The 21,194-nt window shown below is 43.3% G+C and overlaps 1 protein-coding gene across 2 annotated transcripts in view; it reads right to left on the reverse strand.

The window, feature by feature from the left end:
• Positions 1-21,194, reverse strand: part of LOC138747732 (inactive phospholipase C-like protein 2) — a 190,444-nt gene that overhangs the window by 60,459 nt on the left and 108,791 nt on the right. For both annotated transcript variants that reach the window (XM_069907246.1, XM_069907247.1), the window contains one exon: positions 2,218-4,704. In XM_069907246.1, coding sequence (XP_069763347.1) covers positions 2,218-4,704 — 2,487 coding nt within the window. The remainder of the gene's footprint in view (positions 1-2,217; positions 4,705-21,194) is intronic.

Here is a 21,194-nt window from a genome sequence, read left to right on the forward strand (position 1 = left end):
TATATTTTTGTTCAAGCCTCTGTTATAAATTTTGAAGTCACAAATTTAGCAGTACCAAATGACTCATGTCTGGATGAAATTTTTAAAAACCTTGGGTATTATCAATGAAAACAGTGCATGAGGGATTCTCATATGTGAGATGCAGGAAATGTTGCTCTGCAAACTTACATCAATGGGTACCAAGGTTAGGATAGCAGTTAATGCAATGGCATTACAGCACCAGTTCCAATCCATCTATAAGGAGATCATATGTTCTCCCTATGTCTGCATTGGTTGCCACCCACCCTTCAAAAATGCACCGGGGGTCATTTGGGGTATTTGGGCAGAATGGGCTTGTGGCCCAGAAGGACCTGTTACTGTGCTGAATGTCCAAATTAAATTTAAACATTAAAATTAACTTGTGGAGAGAGAACAAGGAGATAATAAAAAGAAATAAACTGCTGAAAGAACTCAGTGGGGCAAGCATCTATGGAGGTAAAGGGATGGTCGACGATTCCTCCATGGATGCTGCCAGACGTGTTGAGTTCTTCCAGCAGTACAGCACCTGCAGTCCCTTGTGCCCCTTGTCTTAATGCTAATAAAGTGATACACAAGAAACTCTTCATGCAAACAATGGTTATCAGTTAGAGTGGGGGAATGGCTAGCATACCAGAAACAGAAAACCGAGACTCATCAAAGAGCCATTTGAATTGCAGGATTCTCATGAATGGGTCCATTATCTGTGATGGAAGATGGGCTGGATGGCAATCATGATTTGTAAATATATTTTGGTGAGGAGAGAGGAAACAAAATAGGAAAGAAATGTATCTAATCACATCTAATCATCTTGTACAACCTTCTTTGCAAGATATTGTCTTTAATGACTGGCACAGATTGGGTATTAAATGTTTAAAAGACCTTTTTATTCATAACAATTTTCCTTCCTTTGAACAACTGGTGGCAAAATTTAACTTACAAAACACTTGTTTTTTTTTTAAGATAGTTAGAAGTTAGACATTTTGTTCAATCTCAGATCTCTGACTTTCCGTGAATTCCCGAGGCAAACATCCTTGATATATTTTTTGATTTACAACTTTCTCATAAAAGTTTAATATCTCTTATTTATAATAATTTGCTTGATTTAAGAATAGCCTTGTTAGTTAAAATCAAGAACAATTGGGAACAGGATTTGAATCTTTCATTTTCAGATGAGGTGTGGGACCCTTATTTATAATCTGATGAATACGACTTCCTTTTGTGCACGACATTGTTTGTTGCAATTTAAAGTGGTCTATAGAGAGCACATGTCTAAAGTTAAATTATCTCATTTTTATTCAGATATAAATCCTCTATGTGACTAATGTAAAATTGGCGATGCATCTTTGTTTCACATGTTTTGGACTTGGCCTAGTTTAGAAAAATTTGGAAAGATACCTTTCAAACATCATCGGTGATTCTCAAGTTCAAACTAGAACCTTGCCCTTTAATTGCTCTATTCTGATCATTTCAAGATGCTGATGTTTTACTGACTCCAACTAAAACCGGATTTTATCTTTTAGTTCATTGATAGTCAGACATGCAATTTTGATTAAGTGGAAAGGTAATACCCCCCCCCCCACACATGCACAATGGTTAAATGATATTTTGTTTTGCTTAAGTTTAGAAAAAAATTAGATATGCCATTAAAGAATCAAATATTAACTTTCAAAAGATATAGGGCCCATTTATGGACTAGTATCACAAATGAAAGATTTAGGGTTGTTCTGAAGCTTCAGGGCTGTGCTGCCCATCTCAGGATGTTATTTCCTGATTTCTCTGTATCAACTTTTAACCTTGCTTTAGTGGTAGGGGTTTTGAATTGTAAGGTTTTTTTCTTATCTTTTGAATTGTACGTTACAATATATAACTGTACTGTTCAATTTTGCATAATATAAACATCAATAAAAATATTTTGGAAAGAAATGGAAGAGGGAGGCAAGGTTATTGTAGCGGTTAGCACCACACTGTTACAGTGTGAGCAACTGAATTGCCTGTTGTCTGTAAGGAGTTTGTAAGTTCTCTCTGTGTCTGCGTGGGTTTCCTCCGGGTGCTCCGGTTTCCTTCCACCCTTCAAAACATACCGCGGGTTTTAGGCCAAATGGACCGAAAGGCCCTGTTACTGTGCTGTATGTCTAAATTACTAAACTTCAATTAAGACTAGGAGTACCAAATAAAAGCTAATTGCAATGCAAATCATACCTGTACGTTTTCTCGTAAGTCCATTGCTTCACGTAATGGCTGCGTGGCTGCTCTGAAAACCTCGTCAATAACCTTGATCCCTATGGTTTTCGTTGAAGTGTACTCCCTGGCCTTTTTTCCCTTACGAACAGAAAGCCCCTTTTTCTGGGATTTCCCACCACCTCGTCGATTGCTGACAGCCACATGTATGAATAAGGTCGAGTGTGGGAGAAACTCCCCTGTTAAGGACTGAAGAGGCACATGTCTGTATCCTGCCTGCAGGCACTCAAAGGGTATAGTGTATTGTGCGATGAATTCATCTCCAATGTAGTCATCATCTAGAACTACAAAACGCAAGAGTGCAAGCTCAGGTAAATTAATTTGAAACTCAAAGCTCTCGTCAAAGATTGGATTGCCATCATTTTGTGTCACTGTTTTAGTCCTTTGTTCTGAACAATCAGCAGGTATCCCATGAATCTCCACATACACATATGGTTCTACAACATCCCCCTTGGCTGCAGAGTCTTTAGGCTTGGGAAGGTTTTGACCACTAATGATTTTAATGTGAAGCAGCTGTGCCGAGACTCCTGGTAAGGAATCCTTTGTGTTAGCGCTGAAGTAAGACACCTTTTCCCTCATGATGGCTGGACGCAGTACATACCCGCAGTTCCCATTCTGTCGAAACCAGCCAATATTGAGATCCATCATGAGCCCGGGAGTCTGATAGTTCATTGCCACCATCTGGCAACCACATTTCCAAAAGTCCTGGGGATTCATGTTACTAGCATCTATTCTCATGGGGCTTGGGTAAACCCTGGACAAGAACTTTTTATTATAAATCACAAAGTCCTCTGGATATTCATTTGCAATTCTGCTTGCCACAACCTCATTGAATGAGCAGATTTCCCAGTATTTCTGATTTCTCCTGGAAACATCAAAGTCCCTAAATTGCACAGACTTACAGAAGCTCACCAGGTCGGAGAGCTCTTTTGAAAGCCGCAGCTTTCTTTCCAGGGGTTCATTCAATTGATCAGTACCATCTTCAGCCATGCTTTGGCACATTTCAATCCCATTCTCTTCATCGCTTACATCTCCTTCAGAATCAGAACAATTCCCGGGCAACTTCTTTCCTTTGAGAAGAATCTTCCCTTTGAGTCGTTCTGGTGATGGCAGGTAATGTTCTTCGGGATCTGGAGGGTCCACATGTAACCTGTCCCCCAGAATCTTCTTGATGTGTTGAGCCATGACTTTCTGCTGTTTGGCCGAGCAACGTGTCACCAAGCAGAGGATCAGTGGGTGTTGTGAAGCTACAAAAGCATACTTATTTATCACATCAATAACTGTCCGAAAGGGTATTTGTACTGTCATCAAATTACCAGCATAAATTAAAGGCTCATTATCGGGGCCATCCCAAACCACAAGTTCAATGCTACGGCATCCCATTTTCAGAACTCGAATATACCCATTAATATCTGAGGAGCCCCAGAAGTGGTCCTCCAAAAGAGAAGCATTGTGGGATGAATTGATGTAGTAATGAGACAAAGGTTGAGTCATATCTTGACAGACCTTCTCATGCTGCAGATCAAAGAGATGGCACTCAAGTGACAAAAGATAATTGGTAAAGCCATCTATGGAAAGGAAACCCTTCTCCTGACCTCCTTGAGATGGTTCATATTTGCGAATGATTTCCAAACACTTCTCTTCCGCCAGGCCCTCCATTCCTTGCTCTGCATCCAGAAACAGCATGAGGTCCTTAGAATCAAGACATTCTTTATGGCTGGAGAACTGTACAAGCAGGAAATATATCTCTGGTCGGGTGCAGAGTTCACAGTAAGCCTCGGTGAAGATCTCCAAGGACACCTTGGTTCCAAGTTTGTCCTGTGCCTTCTGTAATTCTTTAAATTTGAGCTCAATCTTTTTGGTCTTCATTCCAGGGCTCAAACTTTTAATGAGTTGGATCGCCATGCTGAGTGGAATGTGGCCTTGAGTACCAACATCTGCTGCCTGGAACACAGATTCCAGCCAGGAAGATCGCAAGCTGTTCTGGTTTGACTCTATCATATGGAGTGTATGTTTTCCATAGGAAGCCAAGTACCTCAGTCCCATTACCCAAGTGTTCACAGTGTCAGCAGAACTAGCCACTAAATCCAATGATTCATAATTCTCCCCATAAATAATTGAGAAAGTACATTCATCAGAAAACTGGTCTGAAACTCCATTATTGCGAAGCACAGGAGTCTTCTTTCCCAATCTCACTTCTTTGATGGACCGTATTTCAATTTTGGCTTTGTCAGCGTCCTTTTTAGATGGTTCCCATCTCAGCGACCTCATGTCAGAATCCAGGATAAAGAAACGACTGTACACTCTGGAGTTCGAGCGAACCTTTTTCATCTCGCATCCCTCCAGCATGAAGGAGATGCAGGCTGCGGTGGTCCTAATCTTGCGGTCACAGGGCATGCTGCTGAAAGAAACCGTTTTCTTCCTGTCCCGCCTTTGCCGCGATCCATCCTGAAGCGAACAAAAGAAAGTAATTAAATAAAGACAGTACAGCAACCAGTTGACAGCAACGTCCAATAAAAAGGCAAAATTGAACTCGACAAATGCAAATTATAAATTAAGTAAATTAATTTGCCCTCTATGTCCTTTGTTGTCACCATTTGCTATCTCCATCTCTCTCTCCTAGTTGAGGGAGAAGATAGACTTGCACACCGAGGCTGAGCACTAGAGATACATTTTGACTTTTATATGATTGGCTCATTCTTAAATGTAATGACTTTCTAGTTGCCCTTTTTCCAAACATTATTTGTCATTGACATGGTATTCACATCTAACCCAAAGCAGATTTCCCACAGAAAACTGAAAGTCATTTATAATTATTATTTTATTAAAAAACACAGGTTCCAAAAGGTGTCAGTTACGTCTGGAGTTCTCTGTCCCAATCCATTACTCACTCAAATTCCAACTGCAATTCAGCCAAGGAAAAAAAATGGATGTTATTTTCTCTTTGAAATGCCATGACCCGAAATATCTTTTGCAGTTTTAAAGCACACATCAACTGCTCGAGCACTCATGGGCCTTTAAATAGCTTTTAGCAGGATTATAAGAATATACACTCTCAAAATGTTACTTGGATGAGAGGATTAGGAGAAATTCATTTAATATCCTGTTCCGTACCCACACAGGTCTCTCTCGAGAGAGAACCAATCCGTTTCCAGTCAAATTTACCCTTCTGCAGATCTCCAACTATTTTTGAAGGCTGGTGATTATTGAGAGGCCCTGCTATGAGCAAATGGGAAGAAGTCCAATGCTTGTCAATCATCAACGTCTTTTCTTCTGGTTTGGGAACAGACTCTGGGAGAAGACAAACAGACCCTCCCCACAGACTTCAATACCCCCAGCTAAACTTGGAGTTTGCAGCAATAGTAATAATCTCATGTTAGTTTCAATACTACGATACATTTCCTAAGCAGGGATAATCTTGCAATTCATTTTTTAACTGTATTTAAAAAAATAGCATTTAATAATATTGCAGTCTTCACAATGTCAGGGCTTTCCAAAATGCTTCAAGGCCAATGCAATGGCTTTTGAAATAAATTCTCTGTTCAATAGGATCATCCTTGATCTGGCTGTGGACTCAGCTCCTCCTTACCCACTTGTTCCCCCACGGCTCTTATTATTCAAATATCTATCGATCTGTGTCCTAAATACATTTATTGAGGCTTTCCTTCTTTGAGGAGAGAATTCCAGATTCACTGCTTGGTGGGAAAAAAAGTTCCTCTTCATCACTGGTCATAAATCTGCTTCCCTAAAATCTTGAGGTGATGCCCCTTGCCAGTGGAGACAATCTCTCTGCTTCTCTTATCTATTCCTTTCTCCCAAGTGGCCAACCACTTTAATTCCATGGCCTCATGTACTATCCCACCAAAACCAGCCGTAAATTGGAGGAACAACATTTGATTTTCTGTCTGGGCACCTTCTAACTGGCTGGCATTAACATAGTCTTCTCTGGTTTCTGCTAATCTACTCTCTGTTCTCTCTCCCTTCCTTTTCCCCTTGTCTTCATTCCTCCAGCTCTCCACCCCCTTCTCTCTCCATTCACAGAGCCATCCCTCCACCCATTGTTTGCTGGTGTGCCCTCCCTCCCTTATCCACCCACTACCTCCTGTCTCTGGGACAGTGCTCCTCCCCCTGCCCCCTCCCCCACCATTTTGTTCAGGCACCTGCCTACATTTTGCTTATACCTCAATGAAGGGCTCAAGCTCGAAAAGTTGGTTATGTATCTTTATCTTTGCTCTATAAAGTGCATTGTTTGGACCTGCTGTGTTTCTCCAGTGTTGCGTTTGTAATTTAACCACTGTGTCTGCAGACTTTTGTGTTTCATGAAGAATATAGTATGAGCACATTATTTTGTGATGTAAGGGAAAGTAGCAATGTTGAAAACAGAGGCCCCCAACAAGAAATATGTCTTCAGTTGGAAGTACAGCACATGCATTTTTATTTAATTCTTTTAGAGGAACCAGACATGGTTGAAAATGCCAGCCGCTGTGACCATTGAAAAGGCAGTGGTAAACCACCTTCAGCAACTGTTGCAGTCTTCCAAGAGAAGGCACTCCCATAGTGTTCTTGGCTAGGAGGTATTCCAGGATTTTAAGCTCACAATGAAGAACTAATGGCTCCAGGATGGTGTGACATGGAATGAGAATCCTTCAGGTGATCCACCTGTCCCCCTTATTCTATTTGGTTTTGGGTAAAGCTGTCAGTGTAGTCAACATTTTGGTAGTGACTGCATGTTACCTTCCGACTGAATCAAAATGGCAAGAAGAATACAACCTTTATACTTTTATTTCCAACTTGGGTTATTTTAGACCAGTGGTTCTCAACCTTTTTCTTTCTACTCCCATACCACTTTAAGTAATCCCGATGCCATCGGTGCTCTGTGATTACCTAGGATGGTACGTGAGTGGAAAGAAAAAGTTTGAAAACCACTGTTTTAGATAGTTAGCTAAAGCAGTTCTGCAGCCATCTCAATATAAGAGAGTTTGAATTGTAAAATAAAATTACGTACAGTAAAATCCCTGTTATCCGGAATACAAACAACCAGCAAAAAAAAATCGTGGAAGATATATGGAAATAAAATACATTAAAAAATGCAGATGTTTGAAATTGACACGCCTCGCTGTTAGTTTGCCAATCTCAAGCGGCAGGAAAATTCACTTTTCCTCTATATACCAATCCGCATAGGTGCCGGACACCAGGGGTTTTACAGTAGTTAACTAAAAGTATTCTTCAAAACGAGTCAATTTCTCCAAGTCGAAAGCAAAGGTTTGGCCTGGTTCAGGAACTCCACTTCTGTGAGCCACATTAGTCATTACATCAGGATCTTACCTTCCGAGGGACCAACGACATGTAGCGTGTGCAGACGAAACCCCGCAATTCAAAGCGTCATTGTAATTGGGTAATAATGATGGCTCTGACCAGAGCATATTAAAAGGTTCAAAAAGTAAATTAGTATCGAGTTTTAGCCTTTAGTATTGATACGTTACAAAAAATGTTTTTGTTGTTATAACTAACTACAGGGATATTTTTATAAAAAATAATAAATTTCTGCTGGAACACTGCACAAAAATTTTATGGACAGCCATTTTGGTGTCACCCCCTCTGATGGTGTCACCTGGTGGGTTCCGCACTCCTCCTCCCCCCACCTCGGCACGTCGGAGGACCTATAGAAGTTTTTGAGAGTCTTCGGTGACGTATCGAATCTCCTCAAACACCTCACAAAGTCTAGCCGCTGGCGAGCCTTCTTCGCGATTGCATCGACATGGAGGTTCCAGGGCAGATCCTCGGAGATGGCGACGCGCCCTTCAGCCCGGTATCCACACCGACCAAGGTCCCTTCCTGAGCGAACCCCATTGCTTGCAATATTCCTATAATCCAGTGGTTTTCAAACTGCTCCCTCCCCGAACTCACATTCCACCTTAAGGGGGCAGTTTGAAAACCACTCGTCTAATCCTTTCCTGTCCATGAACTTGTTCTTTAAATATTGTAATTGCATGGAAGCAGAGTTGGGTGGGGCAAGGAACAAAAATAAAGAATTCTCAATCACATTGTGGTAAATAATAAAAGATGAATTATTTCCGTTGCATAAGCATGAATATATGTGGAGACAATTGCCCAAAATATTTATTTCACAGTCATTCATTGTCTCCTTGGAACTTGGCTATTTTTGGTTACTATTGTGAACCAACTAGTCTATACTTGTACCAGATGTTTTCCTGTGATCCTTCTGCATCTGTTATCTTCAGCAACAGATCACTGCTCAACTTGCAATAACTTCCTGGTTTCAGACTCGGGATGTGTAAAGCACCAATGCTATTCCTCCCCACAAGGCTATTTGTATCCAGATGCTGCCAACAACAGTTTAACAGTTTCAGGTCAAAGGTGAGGCTTCCAACTTTAAGGCACTTAAAAGATGACAAGATTCAATTTTATTTACCCAAGGAATGCTTTGTAGCTCAATTTTGAGATAATCAGGTTCATTGTATTTCTGGCTGGTAGAGTTGTAGCCTGGTTTGATGCAAACGAACCTGGGAGTCCTCGTGCAGGTTAGCCTGAAGGTAAACTTGCAGGTTGAGACAGTGGTGAATAAGGCAAATGCAACGCTGGCGTTCATTTCAAGAGGAATAGAATACAAGACCAGGGATGTAATATTGAGACTCTATAAGGTACTGGTGAGACCTCACTTGGTGTATTGTGAGCATTTATGAAAGGGATGTGCTGGGTTTAAAAGAGGATGATTCCAGGAATGAAAGGATTATTATATGAGGAGCATTGAACAGCTCTTGGCCTGTACTCATTGGAATTTAGGAGAATGGTGGTGGGGGGGGGGGGGGGGGGGGAGGGAATCTCATTGAGACATTTTGAACGTTGAAAGGCATGGACAGAGTAGATGTAGAAAAGTTGCTCCCCATGGTGGGAGAGTCTAGACAAGAGGGCACAACTTCAGGATTGAAGGGCATCCGCCTAGATCAGAGATTCAAAGGAATTTCTCCAGCCAGAGAGTGGTTAACCTGTGGAATTTGTTTCCACAGGCAATTGTGGAGGCCAGGTCAATGGGTGGATTTAATGCAGAGATTGACAGGTTCTTGTTTAGCCAGGGCATCAAGGGTTATGGGTTGAAGGTCAGGCAGTGGGAAAATGGATCAGCTCATGATTGAATGATGGGGTAGGCTCTATGGGCTAAATAGCCTATTTCTGCTTCTATGTCTTAGCATGTATCAAGGCTTTGACTTTCCATCCATTGAATGCATTTGTGAGAGATGCTGCCTCATGAAGGCACCAAGATCATAAAGAGTCCCCATCGCAATGGTCACAACCTCTTCTCATCCACCTTCAGGCAGAAGCCTGAGGACGAGCACCTCGAGGTTCAAGAAAAGTTTCTTTCCAACAACTATTGGGCTCTTGAAACTCCCCTTATTTCACTAACCAGGATCTGCTCTCACACCACACGAGGACTGAACACACTTGAAGTTGCACCTTGATAACTGCTAAGTATTTATTATTGATCATTTTTGTATTTTTTTATGTCTTAATTATATTGGAGTTGGTTTTTAGTTGCTTTCCTTTTCAAAGTACCTGTTCTGCCATAGCAAGTAAGAATTTCAGTGCATATGTATGTTATAACCGCCGCTGTGCAAATAATCCTGACGCAAAGTCCAGACTGTACGGCAGGCTTTAATTAGCTTAAATGGACACACCAAGTCTCAGTACACTCCTGGCTCCACGTGTCTGACTGTCCCCAAAGAGGCCGGCTCGAGTTTTTATACAGGCTGGTGAATGACAGCAGGCAGATGGGGGCCAATCTCCCAGGTTGCCTACCTGGAGGTACAGTGGTTGCCCCCTGCAGTAGGCTGGTAGGAGGGCAGCCAGTGTAGTGGTTGTATCACCACATTTATTATAGGATATACATATTAACAACATTTTCTCTAACTGCAAATCTCTCTGTCTTGGTGGAGCTGCTAATTTTAAAAAAAATTTAGTCATACAGCACAGTAACAGGCCATTTCAACCACTTTACACCCAAATAACCTACACCCTTAGTACGTTTTGAATGGTGGGAGGAAACTCGCGCAGACATGGGGAGAACGCACAAATTTTTTGCAGGCAGCGCGGGATTCGAACCCTGGTCCCAATCTCTGGTGCTGTAAAGGCTTTGCACTAACCGCTATGCCAACCTTGCTCCCCAAATTTTAAAAGACTCATCCCATCCCTGTCACACTCTCTACTGTCAGTCAGTAGCTACATGTGCTTGGGAACATGAACCATATTCAAGGGCAATTTCTTAATTAATGCTATCCCACTTTTGAATAGGATTCATACTGGTAAGAGATGATATCCTTGCACTGTAAAGTGACAGGAAATTTTGAGTTAAAGGTTGCAGATTATCAATGAAGTAAATGTGTAGATTGAAGCACATGGTATTAAACTCTGATTTACGATGAAAATCAATTAACCGTGCTCTCTTTGATATTCACTTGATTTAATGTGAGTGGTTGGGATGAAGCAGTTTCCCGTCCACTGTTCAGAGATCAGGAATTTTATCCATTTATGTGTCCAACTAATCATTCCACTACCAGCGGGAGAACATTAAATACATATGTTTCTGTTCACTAGGAAGAATGTTATTGTTAAGCAATTTTTCCCCAACACTATGCCTTCTATGGACTGTAACATAACATCATTCATGAAGTGAATTATTAAACATTATAGGATTAGCAATTCCCTTTCGGTACTCCAGATTCCCTACGGACACGTCTGCATCCTTTGTATAATTTCAGATGTAGTTAAATTTAATGCCACTTAAAATTCTGTGGTTCTTCCCATTTCAGAAATGTAAATCATGGCACTGCCGTTACAGCAGATCCGGCAACGCTGCCGCTGGTGCCGACCTGGAGAAGCGGAGGCTGGAGACACAGCGCTGCTCCAAAGGGTTCGGCCGCGCAGTCCCAATACCTGTGGCTCCGTGCAGGCTTTGAGCGGCCTGTTGAAGGAGCCGACGGTGTTTGTGAGTAAAATCCTGCTACCGCGGAGGTCTGTGCCCAATATGGCAGCATCTGAGCTCAGCAGTGGCCACGAGGGATTGCAAACTCGGGAGCAGTGGGCTGGTGCAGGGTGCCAGGAACGAGAAGAACATTTCCCCCCACCCCACCCCTGTTGAGAAGGAGAAGCAGAGGTTATGCCCCTACAGGGAAGGGGCCCACGGCAACAGACCAGAGAGGGGCTCAGCAGTTGAGGGACTCGCGCAGGCCGCGGGCGAGGCGGTCAGGGTACCCGCATGGGCTGTGGGCTGCTGGAGAGTGGTTCATGGGAGGTAGGCATCAGAAGCTGGGATTTGATAGGGAGCTGAGGGCAGGGAGTGCGGAAGGTTACCTGATTACGTTGGAGGTTTGGACCTGGGGCTCAGGTTGCCGATGAATTTAAGAGTCTGTGTGGCTGCAGAGGCAGCAGGACCATTGGAACCATAAAACATTACAGCATAGAAAACAGGCCCTTTGGCACTTCTAGTCAGTGCCAAACTATCATTTTGCCCTACTGACCTGAACCCAGTCCATAACCCTCCATTCCCCTCCCATCCATGAGTCTGTCCAAATTGTTCTTAAATATTAAAATTAAACCTGCATTCACCACTTCAGCTGGCAGCACGTTCCACACTCCCTGCATAAAGAGGTTCCCCCCCCCCATTGTTCCCCGTAAACTTTTCCCCTTTCACCCTTAGCCCATGTCGCCTGGTTTGCATCTCACCTAACCTCAGTGAAAAGAAATCAACTCGCATTTACTCTGTCTATACCCCTCATAATTTTGTAAATGTCTATCAAACCTCCCCGCATTCTATCAAACCTCCCCGCATTCTTAAAGTCCTAACCTATATAACCTTTCCCTGTAACTCAGTTCCTGAAGTCCCAGCCACATCATAGTAAATCTACTCTGCACTCTTTCAATCTTTTTAATACCTTTCCTGTAGTTAGGTGGCCAAAACTGCACACAATACTCCAAATTTAGCCTCACCAATGTCTTACACAACTTTACCATCGCATCCCAACTCCAAATCACTCCTAGATTTATGAAGGCCAAGATGCCATAAGCTCTCTTTATAATCCAATCCACTTGTGACGCCACTTTCAGGCAATTATATGTCTGTATTTCCATATCCCTCTGTTCTATCACACTCCTCAGTTCTCTACTATTTACCATGTATGTCCTTTCTTGGTTTGTCCTTCCCAAGTGCAACACCTCACACTTGTTTGCATTAAATTCCATCTGCCATTTTTTCAGCTGGTCCAGATTTCTCAGCAAGCTTTGAAAGTCTTCCTCACTGTCGACTGGGCCTCCAACCTTGGAAGTGAACCCACAGACACTTAGTTACCTTGAAGGGACTCTCTTTTGCTTCTCTTTCTCGGCAGGCAGAAGGCAATTTTATGTAACAATACATGTTCTATACTATTACATAACAATAAAGGAATCTTAAATCTTGAATAACATAAATCAAAACACAATATTGAAACCACATTTGATTTATTTCCCAGGCTTAAAAATACTCAGTTTTCTCTGAAGCTCAGCGATTCTTCATAGAATTATTTATTGTTTATTCACCCTGGCACGTCATTGAAACATTTTTGAACTGAGTACTCAGCCACTAGATAAGTAGGTTTATCCCTCTGCTGCCCTGAACTAATTTATGCTCAATACATCTAGAAAACAGAGAATAATAAAGGAAATAGAATAGTCAACCATACTCAGTACCATGGAGTGCGTGAAGCACAGGAAGTCATGATCACACTAAAGAACTTCCATTAAGATGCCCCTTGAACATTAAATTCCTGACACTAAAGTCCCTTTCACACTTGCATCCCACTAAATCAGCTGTTCAGTGTCCCAGGATAGGAACGGGGATTTGGCTTTTCACACTAGACCACTCCTAACCTGGACACTGAACGCTTTCACACTCGCAAGGGCCTATCCCCGGCGTTTGGTCTGTTCTACCTTTAATCGGAAGTGCCTGCATTACGCGGCACGCAAAAGAGAGAAGAGATTGCCCGTTTCACACTTTCCTGATCTCAACGCCGGCGTCTGTGCTTCTTTCTTTGTTTACTCTTCTCTCTTTTGTATGTGCATCTTTTCTTGAGTAGAGTTTTTTTTGCTCTACCGATAAGAAGGAGCAATGTGGCTCTCAGGAAAAAATTAATCTCAGGATCGTATGTCATGTCAGGTATATACTCTGACAATAAATCTGATCTCTGAACTTTACCTGAAGATCACCTTCCTCGATTACCCCATTTCCCTTAATTGTCTCAAGAATACCAAAATATAGTCCAAAGCTATCTAGGCAATCGGACTCGGACAGCAGATAGTGCAGTCATAGCGAGTGAACAAAAAAAAAGTGTAGTGTGTAATAACAATTAGTCAAATAGTACAAAACCATGGGGCAGGGAACAGGGAAAAATATAGTTATAAAAGACAGTGCAAGGATATCATCTCTTACCAGTATGAATCCTATTCAAAACTGGGATAGCATTAATTAAGAAACTGCCCTTGAATATGGTTCATGTTCCTAAGCACATGTAGCTACTGACTGACAGTAGAGAGTGTGACAGGGATGGGATGAGTCTTTTAATATTTGGGCAGCAAGGTTGGCATAGCGGTTAGCGCAACGCATTTACAGCACCAGAAATTGGGACCAGGGTTCGAATCCCATGCTGCCTGCAAAAAATTTGTGCGTTCTCTCCATGTCTGCGCGTGTTTCCCCCCAGTTTCCTTCCATCATTCAAAACGTACCAAGGGTGTAGGTTATTTGGGTGTAAAGTGGTTGAAATGGCCTGTTACTGTGCTGTATGACTAAATTTTTTTTAAAATTAGCAGCTCCACCAAGACAGAGAGATTTGCAGTTAGAGAAAATGTTCTTAATATGCAAAATTTTATCATCTTGAATTTACTCATCAAATGAGTCTCCACAACCTTCCTGGGTTGAAAATATAGCCAGGGTAAGCCATTTTTCTGAATTTTGGTCAGTTTCTACAGCACATCATATACAGCATGGGGCAGCACGTTTAGCGTAGCGGTCAGCACAGCACCGTTACAGCACCAGCGATCAGGACCGGGGTTGGAATCCGGCACTGACTATAAGGAATTTTTAATGCTCTCCCTGTGTCTGCGTGGGTTTCCTTCAGGTGCTCCAGTTTCCTTCCACTGTTCAAAAAGCTTACCAGGATGGTAGGTCAATTGGGTGCAACTGGGCGGCATGGGCTCGTGGGCTGAAACAGTCTGTTACTGTGCTGTATGTCTGTATGTATGTATCATAAATATTATAATAACAGTGTGTTGGCCAAGTACACAATTAAAATCGATGAAATTAGTTTAATTTAGTCTATTTATATAGCTCATTTAAAACAACTCACATTGACCAACATGCTGTACGGATCATAAATTACATTTTAACTTAAGCAGCTATTTAAAGTGCAGTATAAAACCTACACTCGAGGATCAGAATTGTACAGACAACAATGTAACAATGAACAATCACCTCAAAACACTTGTGAGTAAAAATAAACCTGGATTTAAAAGAGTTAAAGGAAGGGGCTGATTTGATGGAGGGAGGAATGTCGTTCCACAGTTTGGGGGCTGGAATAGCAAAGGCGCGATCTCCCCCGAGTTTGCGATTCGAGTGCGGAGATTAGTATCCTGCCTCATCTAATTGTTATGCAACTTGCTTGAACAGACATTCAGGACAACCTTTCACATTGTGCAGGGTCCTCTTCAAAAAGAAGCCCAATTACACCTCAATCAGGAGGCATTTTTATGGTGTAGGCCTGCAAGGTGGATCCAGCGTTGCTTTCTTACTAAGCAGAGTTGGGAGCCATATTCCGGAGTTGGAGGCAGGGCAAGTGGTGCAGTAGCTCCGCCTGTCCCCGTGACTTCATCCATGCGCACCAAGAAGGGAAAGCAGCCTACACCCAAAGTGGCAACTGAAGAGCAGGTAAGACGACTGGTGGAGATCCGTTCAAGGAGTCTTAGGACTCAGGCAGATCTCCTGAACAACATAATTAGCTATATTACAGCATACAAGATTTAAAACATCCCGCTCGTGGGCCACGGGCTGATGACATCATTGTGATGTCATCAGCCCCACCTCTTCGCAGCTGCTTTCAATGACAGAGGAGGAGAGAGTTGCTCCACCTCTGACTCTACTCCCGAGGTGGATTGGAGACCAGAATCCGCTCTTGGAGCTTACAACAAGGGAAGTTAAGCGATGTAAAGGCAGAGAATATCTACCTTTACATTTCTTTTTTTTCCACTATAAAAACCCTGTGATCTCTCCAGCTATGGGTAACCTTTTAACCTTTCCACCCTCCCTGCTATAAAACCCATAACTTAAAATCTAGAATATACTCAGACAGTTACCGAAGCTACCTGTGACAGTACAGATTCTATCACCAATGTGTATATGTACAGATGGTCGTGTAGGATGACTGTGATTGGCTGAGAGTGTAGCCGCACCTAAGGCAGGTCTTCAAGGATTGCTCCTAGCCAGACCAGGTCATTCTGGACTGGTCGACCTACTTGTGATACGCTCCAGTCTTTTAGTTCATAAAAGCCTTGGTTTGGAGCAACAAGTCTTTGGTTCTTTCGACGCACATTACACTACCAATTTATGAAACACATTCTACAGGCTAAACAGAAGCACATGAAGGAAAGGAGCAGGATTCGCCTTGACAAAAACCTAGCACAAGTGCATGCCACATTTCGAAAGCACTTTTAGTGTCACTCCATGAGAATGCATGTTGATCTGGAGATTCACAGCCTTGAGACAGCCAAGGTCAAGCAATCAAGTGGTCACTTTAAAACCAGTTCAAGTAAATGAGTCACCAGCCACAACTCCCCTCCCCCATGGCCACCAAGCCTTGTTAACATAGGGCTGGTTGCTATGATTCGGCAGCCCATTCAGGAGAAATGCAAAAGCACAATGCAAGTATAAAATGGGTAAAAAAGAACTGTTCTGCGGACAATCAGAGTTTCTGGCAGATGGAAAAGAAAGTCCTCCCCCCCCACCCCATTCCACTCTCCCCCATGTGATGAATAAATGCTGAATTCATGCTTCTCTAATTTATGCCTTGGAGCCAATTTCTCAAGAATTCTCTCTTTGTAATTGATTAAATTATTCCACTGAGGACAATTGAATTACTGTGAGCAATTCACGGGGATTTTAGATGTTGTGAGACCATGACAGAAGTGATGGGTTAAGGCTGCAAAAATGAGGGCTGGTTACCATCAAGTCACTTGGGCAGGGGTGGGATGACGACGAGGAAATATTTCAGTGCTGTTATCATATGGCCCACCTCACATATTTAGGAAATACAATCTTTTCTCTGCCCATTATCCACCCATTGCTCCATTCTTTTAGCTACCTGGTGGACAGATTAGAATTTCTGACAAATCATTGGACAGTCAAAATCAAAATGCTGAAAATTTGAACTTTAAATAAATTAGAATGGCTGCCGTTGTGAAACCATTAACCCAAAGCATCGACTTTTCCTCCTCTCTCAAAAAAGTTTTTTTTTATTCTGAAGGCTGGTTCCAGGAGTTTTTCATTTCATTGCACAGATCACGGCACTCAAGAGTTACAGCTGTTGCATCGTGTGCCATGCCAGCAGAGAAGGACATGATGTATAGAATGACAAATAGATATATATTGTACAGATCTATAGACATATAGATGTTCAAAAGAGACAGTAATGAAACCTTGCTTTCTTTCTTGCACTAACTACAATTCTGAATATTTATCGATCCTTATATATTTTTTATCTATTTTTCTGTCTTGGTGTATTGTTGTAATTTAGTTTATACTATTGCAGTTAGTTTATCTTACGTACCTGTTTGAGAATTTTAGTCTATCTGTACATTGTACTTGGTAATGAAAATAACTGATCTCGTGTGTCCACACACACACACAGACATGCATGCATATGCGTACACCCTCACACATACGTGTGCATATGTGTACATACACCTGCACATGCATGCATATGCTTACACACGCACATACACATCCGCATATGCGTACACCCTCATACAAATGTGTGCATATGTGTACACACACATACACGTTTGGCAGTCCTGAAACTTGTACAACGTGGGCATCAATACAACAGGTAAATGCTGGAAACACTCAGTAGTTTCGGCAGGATGTTAGTTTCAACATTTGTAATTTAAAAAAAAAATTATGGGCTTATTTTTGACACCAGAATCAAGCACCCTAATATGTATCTCCATTATCTGATCTCTGCTGCTAATGTACATCGGTTGAAGTGCATACCATCTGCAAAACGTTCTGTGATAATTGATCAAGTCTTCTTTCACTACAGCCTTCAATGCCGCCACATCTACCACAGAGAAGAGCAAGAGCAGAACATGCATGGGTGCACATTAAGGCCAAGTCCTCCTCTGGTTTATTGTTTCTTCCTTCAATGTTATTGAGTCAAAAACCTGAAACACTCTACCCAACACTCCAGAGGGAGCATATGTATGGGAAGAGCTGCTTCACAGTTGATCAAAGAAGAATGGGCCATACTGAATGGACTAAGCACAAAAATAAAATTCTGCAGATGATGCAAGTTGGAAACAAAATTCATATATGAAATATGAGTGTTACAGGCCAGTTACAGCCTTTAAAAGTGAAGGTCAACCTTGCCCCTTGTCAAAGCTTGTGCAGTGAACTGGGATTCACTGGTAGGGTGTTGTGCTGATGGCTGGCCCCGTCTCCATCTGTTCACATATAACCCTGGTTTCCCACCTAAACCCTGAAACCCTCTGAAGACCACTGTAAGACTCCACCCTCAGTTATAAGCTAATATAAGCGTTTGTTCTCCCTCCAGTCATGAGAGCTTTTATTCAAGATACCATTTTATTAGCTTATTCCCTAACGACGGAAGCGATACTCAAGCCAGATACGCTGCTGATACACCCTCTGTCCCTCGGCACAGCTGAGGAGTTCACACACTGGCTAGATTGCTTCAGGCCTACCTGAACGTGACCAGAGACGCCTTCCACACCGATGAACTCAGGAGGTCCACAATCGTTTCCAGGGTAGGAACGAAAGGGTATGCAGTCATTAGGGTCTGCTCTATGTATGATGCTGCCATAGAGGCGTGGTAGCTGAAGTCGCAGAACGAGGTCCTAATGAGGCACTGACTTGCTCTATGTCACCAGTGGCCAGGAGAGACTATTGATGACTACCTGCTGGATCTGTGGATGCTTGTCAACAAATGTAGGTATGAAGCGGCTACGGGCCGTGTTCGTGAGGAAGAACAGATCCGGGACACTCTAGTCACGGAGGGTCCACTCGAGGTACATGAGACAGCAACTGCTCAAGTCAGGTAAGAAGGACCTGACTAGCCATGACAAATTGACCAAATCACTGGAACAGGCCAAGCTCGAGAACGACGACCTTGAAGCTAACGAGCTCGCTCACCCAGGTGACCCTGTCCAAGGACTGGATGCTCCAACTACCCCTGCCCTAATGGGTGCCACTTCCCATGACAGGGGGTGCTTTTTCTGCAGCAAAAACCAGCATCCTTGATCTTGTTGTCCGTGTGTTCCAGCTGTGGCAAGAAGGGGCATTGGGCGAGGGTTTGTCATGCAAGAGGAAGCCCAGGGAAGTCCGTGGATCTGATTCCAGCCCCAAGCCATCTGCTCCAAATTCATCAGAACCCACTTGCTGTGCGACACACCGACTGAGGATGGCAGTGAGGAAACGGCGTAGAAAGGCTCGGCGTCCATCTTGCTGCACCACAAGATCAACGCCATCTTACCCACGCAGGGAAACCCAGGACAGTGGGGCCACTTGAGTGAGGAGCATGGAATCTCCGGAGACCTAGCCTCAATGGTTCTAGATAAGGACAGACCTCACCAACTGAGCAACTCCATAGTGACTGTAAAGGTAAACGAACATTCCACTAAATGCCTAATCAGCACAGGCTCTTGGAAAAATACAACCTGAAGATGTATCCTTCCAATTACCACATATTTCTCATGTCTCATTCGTGTATAGTACATCTGTTGCTTGGGGGGGTGGGGGGTGGGGGAGGGGAATTCTGTAGATTTTGCTTGTACGTACTTGATGACTTGTGTGCTCCGGTGTTGTTGGGTCTGGAGTTCTTGTGTCACATTAAAAGCGTGACCTTGGAGTATTCTGGTCCCCTCCCCCCTATAACAGTTCAGAACGGAGGGGCCTAAAATCAGAACCCACATGCAGTCACTCCACACTGAATATCAAACCCCCTCCTCTCTTCCCGAATCTGTCCTCAGACTGCAAACCCATTGCTACCAAGAGCAGGAGGTACAGCATAGCAGACAGAGATTTTATAATGTCTGAGACACAACGCTTGCTTGATGAAGTATCATCAAACCTAGCACCAGCCTGTGGAGAGCGCAAGTGGTAGTGGTAAAAGGGGAAAACACGTCCAAGCTAGTAATTGACTATAACCAAACTATTAATCGGTACACACTCCTGGACGCATACCAGCTCTCTCAAATTTTGGACACGGTGAATTATATTGCACAGATTGGGGTCTATTTGACTATCGACCTTAAAGCTGCCTATCACCAGCTGCCAATCCGTTCCGAGGACCATCCATATAAAGCATTTGAGGCTAAAGGTCGTCTCTATTAATTCCGGAAGGTCCTTTTTGGTGTGACTAACAGGGGTTCTATCTTCCAGAGGCAGATGGTCAGAATGGTGGTTGAGTATGGATTGAAGGCTACCTTCCCCTACCTCGATAATATCACCATCTGTGGCCACACCTTGGAAGACCATGATGCCCACCTCCAGTTTTCTCCCTGCAGCGAAAGCCCTGAACCTCACTTATAACTCTGACAAGTGCGTGTTCAGGACTAAACCTCTGGCTATCCTTGGCTATGTGGTGGAGAATGACATCATTAGCCCCGATCCCAATAGGATGTGTGCCTGTTAGAGCTCCCCATCCCCACAATCAAAAAGATTTTGAGGAGATGCCTGGGGTTTTTTCTCACGTTACGCCCAATGGATCCCTCAATATGCTGATAAGGTTCGCCCTCTCTTAAAAACCACTAATTTCCCCCTCTCGGCTGAAGCCCAAATGGCTTTTAACTACCTCTGAAACCACATTGCAGAAGCCGCCATGCATGCGAGAATGTACCTTTCCAAGTGGAAAGTGACACTTTGGACATAGCCCTGGCCGCTACCCTCAACCAGGCAGGCAGGCTGGTTGCATTACAAGGCCATGACCTTTGGAACCCATCGGTGGAAAAGGAGGCTCAAGCCATTGTAGAAGCCGTAGGCATTGGAGACACTACCTGGAAGATTTACATTCCTCACTGACCAGCACTCAGCCTCATTCATGTTCAATAATGTCAAGAGGGGAAATATCAAGAATGACAAGATTGCTAGATGGAGGATCGAGCTCTCCACCTACAATTATGACATTGCCCATCAGCCAGGGGCCCTTAATGACCCTCCAGATGCCTTATCCAGAGGAAGCTGTGCTCTGCACACCCCAGCCAACTGTGTTCTCTGCATAATGAGCTCTGCCATCCAGGGGTCACCCGCATGGCTCATTTTGTCAAGGCGCGTAATTTGCCCTACTCCATGGAAGACGTCAGGGAAATTACCAGGTCTTGCCAGGTCAAAGCGGAGTGCAAGCCACACTTCTACCACCCGCAAAGGCGCACCTGATCAAGTCACCCAAGCCCTTTGAATGGCTCAGTGTCAATTTTAAGGGATCTTTCCCCTCCATGAACGGGAACACCTTCTTCCTCTCTGTCATTGATGAGTACTCCCGCTTCCTGTTTGCCTTTCCATGTCTAGACACAACTACTTTAGTCAGTCATAAAGGCCTTAGACTCCATTTTTGCTCTGTTTGGGTATTCCAGCTATAATCATAGTGACCGGGGCTCATCCTTTGAGTGACGAG

This window comes from Narcine bancroftii, chromosome 12, assembly GCF_036971445.1.
Source record: "Narcine bancroftii isolate sNarBan1 chromosome 12, sNarBan1.hap1, whole genome shotgun sequence".
In the NCBI taxonomy this organism is placed as follows: domain Eukaryota; kingdom Metazoa; phylum Chordata; class Chondrichthyes; order Torpediniformes; family Narcinidae; genus Narcine; species Narcine bancroftii.